Source organism: Felis catus, chromosome C1 (assembly GCF_018350175.1).
Source record: "Felis catus isolate Fca126 chromosome C1, F.catus_Fca126_mat1.0, whole genome shotgun sequence".
NCBI lineage: Eukaryota > Metazoa > Chordata > Mammalia > Carnivora > Felidae > Felis > Felis catus.
Genome location: NC_058375.1, coordinates 20,181,877 through 20,192,390, shown reverse-complemented (window position 1 = coordinate 20,192,390; position 10,514 = coordinate 20,181,877). Strand labels below are relative to the sequence as shown.

At 52.7% G+C, this 10,514-nt stretch overlaps 1 protein-coding gene across 2 annotated transcripts; it reads left to right on the top strand.

The window, feature by feature from the left end:
- The first annotated feature begins 2,230 nt into the window (after positions 1-2,230).
- On the top strand, positions 2,231-10,514 carry KDF1 (keratinocyte differentiation factor 1). Of its 2 annotated transcripts, none has more exons than XM_023258350.2 (4): positions 2,231-2,345; positions 7,550-8,617; positions 9,073-9,147; positions 9,705-10,514. In XM_023258350.2, the coding sequence occupies exons 2-4, from the start codon at positions 7,582-7,584 to the stop codon at positions 9,785-9,787; spliced, it is 1,194 nt and encodes a 397-aa protein (XP_023114118.1). In that variant the 5' UTR covers positions 2,231-2,345; positions 7,550-7,581; the 3' UTR covers positions 9,788-10,514. The 2 variants fall into 2 exon arrangements, with proteins under 2 accessions (XP_023114118.1, XP_023114117.1); XM_023258349.2 differs by having other exon boundaries at positions 2,296-2,405.

The following is a 10,514-nucleotide window of genomic DNA, read 5'->3' as shown; positions in this document are numbered from 1 at the left end:
TAAATAGTTTCTTCACACATAAATTAGGCCGGGCCTTACGAATTTGCCATTTTTATAGGTCAAAACAGGTCACAACCCTGCAATTTCATAGGGGTTCAAGCCAATATTATACCTAACCATAGTAGTTCTGGTTGTATTTGAATTTTGTAAAAAAGATACCTTTCCATCTCTACTCTTCTGGGACTCGCATTTTTTAAAGTTTATTCTATTTTTTTTAAGTTTACTTATTTATTTTGAAAGAAAAAAGCACAAGCAGGGTAGGGACAGAGAGAGGGAGAGAGAGAGAGAGAGAATTACAAGCAGGCTCTGCACAGTCAGCACAGAGCCCCATGTGGGGCTCCGAGATCATGACCTGAGCCAAAGTCAGATGCTTAACTGACTTAGTCACCCAGGCACCCCTATTTTGTTTTTCAGTAATTTCTACAACCAATGTGAGGCTGGAACTCACAACTCCAAGATCAAGAGTCACATGCTCTTCCGACTGAGCCAGACCCCAAGGAACCTGCATTTTTGCACTCAATATCATCTCAGCGTGATCCGGCCACCTTGTTGTCTTTCATATATTTGCTACTGTTGTGTGATTATTCCACATTTCTTTCTCTCCCGTCAATGGCATTTGAGCATTTTCGGTTTGGCAATACCGTGAACAGCATTTCTACTACCATTCGTATACATGCCTCCTGGCATATGTGTGCAATTCTTGCGGCTGCATCCCAGGAATGGACTTGCTGGGTCTTGGGAGACACAGATGTTCAGCTGTACACAACGTGACTCACTTTCTGGGCTCCAAATGAGGCTACAACGTGCCACCTGCCCCCAGGTGAGAATGTGGACAAGATGTGGTGGGGAAGAGTTGTTCTGGAAGGTTTCTGGAATTGAATTCTTCCGGAATTGAGCACCTACTGTGTGCACGTGTGTGAGGGTGCCCTGAGAGGTGATAGGGAAGGGAACCCCCCAGTTGCTGTGGGAATCATCTTCCAAGGAGTATTCCATCCTGGCTGGACAAGGGGAGGGCTTGGGACCCAAGCAGGGCAGACAAAGGGCTCTCTCCTAGTTGGCAGTATCTCCATCCGGGGTTGGGAGGTTGTGTATCTGGTACCTCTGGAGCGGAAGAGGCCTAGGCCGTGCTGAATTCCTCCCATTTACCAATCCTTACCCTAAAGATCTCTCCCCATATCCTTTACCTCACTTTGCATCCATTATCTTTTTTAATTCTCCCAGTGAGAGACAGATACTATTAACTCCACAGATGAGGCTCAGAGGAGGGAAGTGCCTTGCCCAAAGTCACATGGTTTTCCCAACTGCTTGAACAAATCATTCTCCCTTCCTCAGCCTCAGTTTCCTCATCCGTAGAATGAGAATGAGAACACCTGACCCGCCTCACAGACCAGGGGGAGGATTAAATACTACTATGCAAGCCTGAGTCCCGGAGATGCTTCGTGAAAGTCACTTGTTTATTCGTGCTATTGTTATTATTAGGTTGTTATTAAGGGGAGCAGGAACCCAGGATAGTCTGAGCCCTGACTTCTCGGCACCCAATGATGTTGCCTCTTGCAGGGACTCCATGAGATGTGGTAATCATGGCCCATTTTGGTGACCTCTGCCGCACTGCCGTGTGTCCTTCAGGACTGCACAGCCCAGCCCCCTCCTCCACACTGCTCGGAGGCCCCAGGGTAGAAGTAGTCATCCTCCCCTACAGATTCCCCCAAATAGAGGTGAACTGACCAGGGAGCAGATGACGCACACCCCCTATTCTACCTCAGGGCAAAGGAAGACACCGGAGCCCAGCGGTTCACTGGCTTGAGAATATCTGCTGCGCACCTAGTATGTGCCAGGTCCTGCTCTGGGCACCAGGGACATTGGGAAACAAGACCAGCCTCTGTCCTCAAGTCAGAAAAGGAGGAGACAGAGGACAAAACTGTGCTGAGTACTCTGCTAACGAAGTACTGAGACCTGTTCTATGTAACAGAAAACCAGACAGGCCAAGGCCCCCCCCACCCCCCCGCGCAAGGCATCCCAGGGGATATGACCTTCGAGCTGGGCCTTTAAGGACCGGCCAGCGCTCCCCAGGTGCTCAGAGCCTCCTGGGACACCTGCCCGTTTAACAGGAGAGGAGACTGAGCCTCGGCGTCGGTCCACCCTACCCGCCTCCTTTAACCAGACCAGGCCGAGCACCGGCTCGGAGTCCGTAGGCCTCGCGCCCAAGCCGGGCCGCCGGTGCCCGCCCCGCACCCAGGGCGGGGCCTCGGCCCAGGTGCGCGGCGGCGGCGCTTCGCGGAGGCAGGAAGTGTGTCCCCAGCGGCGGCCCGTGCAGCGCTCCCGCGAGACGCTCACCTGCGCCCCAGGTGAGCGGCGAGGGGGGCGGGGGGAGGGGCCGGCCGGAGGCGGCTCACCTGGCGGGACAGGTAAGCCCCGCGCGGGCCCGTGGGGGCGCGGGCCGGGGTGGCGCCGGTGTGGAGAGACCCCCCCCCCCCGCCCGAGGCTACACCTGGGCGGGGGAGGGTCCCGGGGCCGCTTCCTCGGGCACCACCCTCCCACTTCCGGGGTGCGCGGGCCGGGGAGCGGCCTGAGCGGGCGTCTGGGCTGGGCGGCCAGAATGGGGGTGGGGGGGCCGCGGTCGCCCTCAGGGCTGAGCTGGCTGGGGTCGGGGGGTCTCTGCTCGCCCCGGGAGGGGTGGCAGTGTCGGGAGGGGGGAGGGGGGCGTGCACACCCGGAGGAACGGTGTCAGGGCGGGAGAGGGGCTGCGTCTGCCCGCGGGCGGAGGGCCCCTGCAGCTGGAGAGCGTGGAGCTCGCCCCGAGGGCCCCGGCTGGTGCAGAGGCTGTGCTAATCGGAGGGGCAGTGCCCGGGTCTGGTTCTCCCTTGTCCCGGGACTGGGTGCCCCCGGATGCCGGATTCGTGGGCTGAGCCTTTGGGGCAGGAAATAGAAGGTGCGGGGACGCCGGGGGCGAGAGCCGAAGGCTGTTTCCCGAGCAGGGTTGGGGTGCCCGTCTCCGCTGGGTGTGCAAGACTAGGCTGGGTAGGGGGGTGGGGCCTGTCCTGGGGACCTTGGGCGGAGGGGGGTGGTACAGAGACCGACCCCTGTGTGTGTATGTGTGATCTCAGGGACTAGGGGAGGAGAGAGCATCAATGAGAAGTTTGGGGAGGGCGGGCCCCTGCAGTGACTTGGGGCGCCCGGCGACCGAGCCCCTCCTACGTGCCAGGCACCACACTAAGAAACCCGCACGAAATAACTCATTTAAACCTCACAGTGGCCCAGGAAGATACTCATCTCTCCCTGATTAAAGATGAGAAAACTGAGGCCAAGAGGCTTGTCCCAGGCCACAACAGGAGCAGGGGCCCTCCCCTCACTAAACCAAATGACCAGTGTTCTTAGGGTTTCGGATGTGAGGGCAGCAGCAGCCAGCGGAAGATAGAGCCTGGAGGAAATGGGCTAAGTTGGACTTCAGAAGGGTTCTGGACCTAGAGGGGTGGGGAAAACTGAAACAAGCCACTGCCCTTAGTACCCCCAACCACCGCCGCCCCCCCCCCCCGACCTCCATCTCACCCACATTCCAGGTATGTGGCACAAAACAAAGTACATGGGCTCCAGAGTCTGGTAGAGCACAATACAAATCCTGTATCATCCCTTTCCAGCTGGGTGTCTCTGGGCAAGTCACTTCTGAGCTTGAGCTTCCTGATCTGTAAATATAAGATTTAAGGAACAATTGTTGAGTGTTAGGTAAAGTGAAAGCCCTCTTGGGCTGGAGACTATTTCTGGCCCATTCACTGCTGTTTCTCCAGCATTTACCACAGTGCCGGGCACATGGTAGGTGCTCAATAAATATTTGGTGGGATGAATTTATTTTTTTTTAATTTTTATTTTTTAATGTTTATTTTTGAAAGAGTATGAGAGTGTGAGCAGGGAAGGGGCAGAGAGAGGGGCGGACAGAGGATCTGAAGCAGGCTCCGTGCTGACAGCAGAGAGCCCAATGCTGGGCTTGAAATCGAACCATGAGATCATGACCTGGGCCAAAGTCGGAAGCTTAACTGACTGAGCCACCCAGGTGCCCCTGGTGGGTGAATTTAATGAATAGTAGCAAATCCTAAAGCCTTGGAGGTAGAGAAGGAGTGATCCAGACCCTCATCAGTAACCCCTTGAAGGTTTTACATACCCCAGAGCTCAGTGTGGTTGAAACAGTGTAGACGCACCCATCCTCCTCATCCAAGGCCTGAGCCTGGAAGGCTGAGGGCTCCCTATGTGGTCCCTCCGTGGGTATAGGCTTGTCCATGGAGCTGGCAGCTGGCCACTTTGCCCCTTTCCCTCCCAAGTAACAGATAGGATGAGGTATTGAGTAAGACTCTGGGCCAGGCTGCTTGGGTAAAAGTAGATGTGTGGTTTGGATAACTTATTTAACCTATCTGGACCTCTAGGTATATAGTGTCTAATAATAATAATAATACCACCAACAAATAGGGTTGTGAAAATTGGTTTAATACATTTACAGTACATAGAACAATGTGGGCCATCAATAACTAACTCATTCACTAGAATGCAGACTCCTGACTGAGGTTAGGGAATTTTTGCCTGTTTTATCCACCAAAATTTAGAACAGTGTCTGGCATTCAGTAGGGCTTCACTAAATATTTGTTAATTGAGTGACTGAATGAATCCATACCCCCAACCCCACATTGCTCAAACCAAGGCAAAGGTTTTTAACCACTTGCCTGTCTGGGTTGTGAGGGACTTTCAAGTCATCTATTAGTCTCTGTCTGTACCCCCTTCCCTGAGACTGCTGCTACCCCTATTCTGGTCAGCCTAGAGCTTGAAGTCCTTTTTCTTTCTACCCCATGGTCCTGATTCTACTCTAAGGCCACACAGAATGTGTCAGTCCCCTGAAGCACTTACTGTATCTGACCCTGTTCTGACACTGAGGCAGAAAGGAGTCAGACACAGTCCACAGGCTTATCCTCAAACAATGGGTTCAAGGCTGACCCAGCTGACAGAGCCCAGCAGAAAGCTGTAGGAAGACAGGTTCCCATCCCACTTGGGGATATGGAGGCTCCTTAGAGAAGGAGTCCAGAATGGGGCCGGGGAAGTGGATTGAATAATTACAAGAATAAAGAATTCCTGTATCCTCTTACCTAGCCACCATGGCTGACATTCCCTCCCTCCCTTTCTCTCTCGAGACACATGAACCTTCGGATTTTCTTGGGAACCTTTTGAGACTAGGTTACCGACATCATGCTCCTTTACCCCTTAGTGCTTCAGTGTATGTTTCTTAAGAGCATGATCTTATATAACCATAGTAATCAACTCCAGGAAATTTAACATTGGCATAATACTATTCAATAATATACAGTCTACTTGTAAATTTTACCACTTATCCACATTACCCAGTTTCCAATTTTTCCTCTTGATCAATCCAGGATCACACATTGCATTTAGTTGTCATGCCCTTAAGTTGGGCTTGTCTGATGTTTCCTCCTGATTATATTCAGGTTATGTTTTTTTGGCAGAAATACTTAAGTAACGTCATATCCTTCTTAGTGCAGAGTATCAGGAGGCACATGATGTCAGTTCATCCCATTATCGGTGATGTTAATTTTGATCATTTGATTAAAGTGGTGTCTGCCAGGTTTCTCCAGATTGCTAAAATTCTCCCTGGCTGCAGTAAGTAGAAAGAAATGGAAGTGGCCAGAATGGGAGTCTCAACAGTACCTGGGTGACAGATGACCGTGGCCCTGATTAGAGAGGTGGCATTTATTTGTCCAAAGCACATTGTCTGTTAGAGCCAGAACTGGGACTAGAATACAGATATCCTGATGTTCAGTCCCAAATTCCTCACATACCACCAGTTCTACGACCTCGGTGCCATTAAATCAGGGAGAAAAAGATAAAGGATCAATGTCACAGAAAATCCAGTTTATTACTTGGAAACCCCTACATGTAATCAAGAACCTTCCCAAACATATCACTACATAATGTTCCCTAACTCCCTGAGGCATAGTTATTCGCTCCAATAATGCCTCATATATCCTACATGTGCCATCTTAGGATCTTCTAAGCATCTGTTTTCCCTACAAAACCATGAGTGAATCACAAGAACAGGGTCTGTAGTTTATTCATCCTTGGTTTTACAGTGCCTTAACATAGGGCCAGCCTCAGTGTTTGTGGAATGAGTGAAGTTTTTGCTCTGAGTTTGCTAGCAACCAAGTCAGAAAGGGAAAGAAGGTGTGTTTTGTGGCTTTCTTGTCTAATCAAAGGAAGCAAAGGAGGGCTTGGTGTTAAATATTGCTAGGAGAGCAAATCTGAGCCAGATTGAAATATTGATGTGGGGACTGTTACAGCCCCATGTCTGATTGAAGGAAGAGGGGAAAGGGAAGGTAGTAATGCTCAGGTTCTGTAGCAGGTCACATGGAAAGGCATTTGTTGAGTAGCCTCAGAGACTCTGTGCTGGGTAGGCTTACCAACAGTGGGAATAAACTGGGGGAGACCATTCCCTAGAAAGTGATATCTCAGGGGATTTTTCTTTTTATGTGGTAAAATATACATAACATAAAATTTACCTTTAAAAAAAAAATGTTTATTTTTGAGAGAGAGAGCACACGCATGCGCATGCATGGACGAGGGGGGAGAGGGAGAGGGGAACGAAGGATCCAAAGTTGGCTCCACACTGACAGCAGAGAGCCCAACACAGGGCTCGAACTCACAAGCTGTGAGATCATGACATGAGCTGAAGTCAGACAACCACTTAACCGACTGAGCCACCCAGGCACCCCTAAAATTTGCCATTTAATCATACAATTCTGTGACATCCATCAAACACATTCACATTGTTGTGTAACCATCACTGCCATCCATCTCCAGAACTTTTTCATCTTCCCAAAGTGGAACTCTACCCATTAAACACTAACTTCCCCTTTTCCCCTGCCTCCAGCCCCTGGCAACCACCATTTTACTTTCTGTCTCTAAGAATTTGACTATTCTAGATATTTCGTGTAAGTGAGACCATACGATATCTGTCCTTTGGGTCAGGTTTATTTCACTTGTCTCAAAGCTTATCTATGTTGTAGCCTGTATCAATTTCATTCCTTTTTAGGGCTGAATAACATTCCATTGCATGTATACATCATGTTTTGCTTATTTATCCATCTATCAATGGCCATTTGGATTGTTGCCACTTTTTGCCTATTGCAAATAATGCTGTATGTACATTGGAATACAAATACCTGTTTAAGTCCCTGTTTTCAGTCCTTTTGGGTGTATACCTAGAACTGGAATTGCTAGATCATAGGGCAGTTCTGCGTTTGACTTTTGGAGGAGCTGCCACAGTTTTCCACAGCAGCTGCACCATACTACAAACATTCCCACTTCACATCTTCAATGCCTGTCATCCTCTGGTTTTTCAATAGTAGCCATCCCAATGGGCATGACGTCCCAGGAGATTTTGACGTGTAGGTGAGACCAGAGACAGAACTTCCTCTTGGGGAGGGAGGGATACTAGGTGAGGGTTCATGGGCATAACCGCACCCTTGATCCTGACTCCTTTCTGGCCTCTCCTCTACAGGTGCCTGGCTGCAACAAATCATGCAATGAGCCATGCCCCGCCCCGGACACCCCCGCCCATCATCTGGGCCCCCACGCCTGGGACCCTGGGAGCGGCCAACAGAGCTATGCCTGGAGACTTTTGATGAGCCATCCCAACCCCCACCAAGCCGCCGCACCCGCAGGCCAGACCCCAAGGACCCTGGCCACCATGGGCCTGAGAGCCTTACCTTCATTTCCGGCTCTGCTGAGGCCGCTGCTGAGCCCCCGGCCTGTTGCCTGCTCTGGCGACCCTGGGTGTGGGACTGGTGCCGGGCTGCCTTCTGCTTCCGCCGATGCCGGAATTGCCTCCAGCGTTGCGGGGCTTGCGTGCGGGGTGGCAGCCCCTGCTTGTCTGCTGGGGACTCCCCTGAGAGGGCTACTGACACCAACTGGTCCAAAGAACACAATGGAGTGCCCCCCAGTCCCGACCGTGCACCTCCTGGTCAGCGGGATGGCCAACGGCTCAAGTCAACCATGGGTAGCAGTTTCAGCTACCCTGACGTCAAGCTCAAAGGCATCCCTGTATATCCCTACCGCAGTGCCACCTCCCCAGCCCCTGATGCGGACTCCTGCTGCAAGGAGCCACTGGCCGAGCCCCCACCCATGCGGCACAGCCTGCCTAGCACCCTTGCCAGCAGCCCCCGTGGCTCTGAAGAGTACTACTCCTTCCACGAGTCAGACCTGGATCTGCCCGAGATAGGAAGCGGCTCCATGTCCAGCCGAGAGATTGATGTGCTCATCTTCAAGAAGCTGACAGAGCTGTTCAGTGTGCACCAGATCGACGAGCTGGCCAAGTGCACATCAGACACTGTGTTCCTGGAGAAGACCAGTAAAATCTCGGACCTTATCAGCAGCATCACCCAGGACTACCACCTGGATGAGCAGGATGCCGAGGGCCGCCTGGTTCGTGGTATCATTCGCATCAGTACCCGCAAAAGCCGCACCCGCCCGCAGACCACAGAGGGGCGCTCCACACGGGGTGCTGCCCCTGCTGCCGCCCCTGACAGTGGCCATGAGACCATGGTGGGCTCAGGGCTCAGCCAGGATGGTAGGTGGAGCTCCACATGGCTGAGGGGCAGAGCAGAGGAGGTGCTGACCAAGGGAGGGCTGCGCTGGGGTCTGGGGCCACTGTGGGTCCACCCTTCAGCCAGTCGCTGCTCTTCCTCCTTTTCCTGCCTTTTCTGAACTCCTCTGCATCCCCTAAGAGGCTCCTTCTGTCCCCTGCTACCACCTGCCAGAGTAACTTGCAGGCCTAACCTGGTTAAGAGGACCAGGAGCCCATTATGAATTTGGACCTTTGCCCTAACCAAAACCCCTACCCACCCACCACCGCACAGATGCGTGTGTACACGCACACACACTGCCTGTGTCTTTGTTTTAAACACTGTTTCTCTGACCCAGCCAAGGGGTAGGTGACCCCTCCTTCATCGGGCTGGGAGCTGGTGGGGGCTAGGGTTAAAAGGATGTGATAATGACTACTGCCCCCTCCTGTTCCCTCCCTAGAACTCACAGTGCAGATCTCCCAGGAGACCACTGCAGATGCCATCGCCAGGAAGCTGAGGCCTTATGGAGCCCCAGGTTTGGTCCTGACCTGACTAGTACAGAGGACACTGCCCTACAGTCCCCTCTGGCAACCCCCCTCCATTCTCCCCTCTCAGCTTCCTCCTGGGGTGGGTGGGCATGGGATCAGAAAGGGACCAGAAGCCCGAGCAGCCAGACCCCATCCCAATCCTGCAGGCTGGCTTAAAGGGTTCACTTGGGAGACATTCAGGGGGCTGTCCCTGAACGCAGGGTTCAGAAGCTGCATCTAAGCCCATATTACTGGGGAGGACAGTGAAGGGGCGGGGGGGGGGGGGGAGGGGGTGCTATCCACTGGTGCTGAAAAGGCACTCTACCCTGTGTGCTACTACTGTTCTGTTGGTCTTCACCAGCCCCCGGGAGTGAGGTCATTACCCATTTACAGACAGCAAGGCTGGGGCTCAGGGAGGTCAAGAAACCGAGTGGGTCACCCAGCCAGGATCAGACTGACCCAAGCTCAAGTCCTACTCTGCTCCTTCTCAGCAGGCTTTTCCCTGTCCCTGGGACCTAGATGAGCTCCTTCCCCTCTCTGAGCCTGTTTCCTCTTCCCTTCTCAGGATACCCAGCCAGCCACGACTCGTCCTTCCAGGGCACAGACACAGATTCATCAGGAGCACCACTGCTCCAGGTGTACTGCTAACCCCAACCAGGCCCAGTGGTGGCAACCCCTTCTGGGAGTATAGCCCACAGCATGAAGAGGGGAAGCAGGACCCCCTTTGGAGGAAGCTGGACCATGAGACCAGAAGCAGTGGCCACCGTGGCTCCTCCTGCCTCAGCTGACTGGTTCCTGGACCATGTGCATTTCACTGGGCCACTGTGCCCATATCCCCCTGGATCCCCTGCTGGCCTGACCCCTGCCTGGGCCTGCTCCTTCCTGCCCCTGGTCTTCAGGCAGCCTCGGTCATGGAAAGCAAAGACTTCGAAATTACCTTCTGGGATTGAATCCTATCTCTATCCCCTTAACATATACCCCAAAACCAAACATGCCAACCTCCCTCTCCCCGTGATGGGGAGGGAGAGGGTGACAGCTCAAAGAAGCTTATTTTAATGGATTGGGTTAGGGAGCAGGCAGGGCCTGTCTGGAATTCTGTGGGCCGTGCCCACTCCACATTATGTTCTGTTGTTTCTTGGCTGATGGTGTTCTGGATGCTAACACAACCACAGTTGCAAGGACAAAGGTAACAGAAGACGGCCTGGTCATCTCAGCAGATACTGTCCTTTCTGTTCAATCTGCTTGGCCGCTGCACAAGAGACATGATAGGGTGCCCAGCCTGCCTCAGTGTTGTGGGGCAGTCATAAGGCTAAAATGATACCAAGAATGTCTACCTGTCAGGTTTCCCCAATAAAGAAGCAGTTTCTGTACCTAA

Coding starts and splice junctions, on each gene's coding strand:
- KDF1 (XM_023258350.2), top strand. CDS start 7,582: ATGCCCCGCCCCGGACACCCCCGCCCATCATCTGGGCCCCCACGCCTG. Junction 8,618..9,072: donor CTCAGGGCTCAGCCAGGATG/GTAGGTGGAGCT, acceptor TTCCCTCCCTAG/AACTCACAGTGCAGATCTCC. Junction 9,148..9,704: donor GAGGCCTTATGGAGCCCCAG/GTTTGGTCCTGA, acceptor TTCCCTTCTCAG/GATACCCAGCCAGCCACGAC.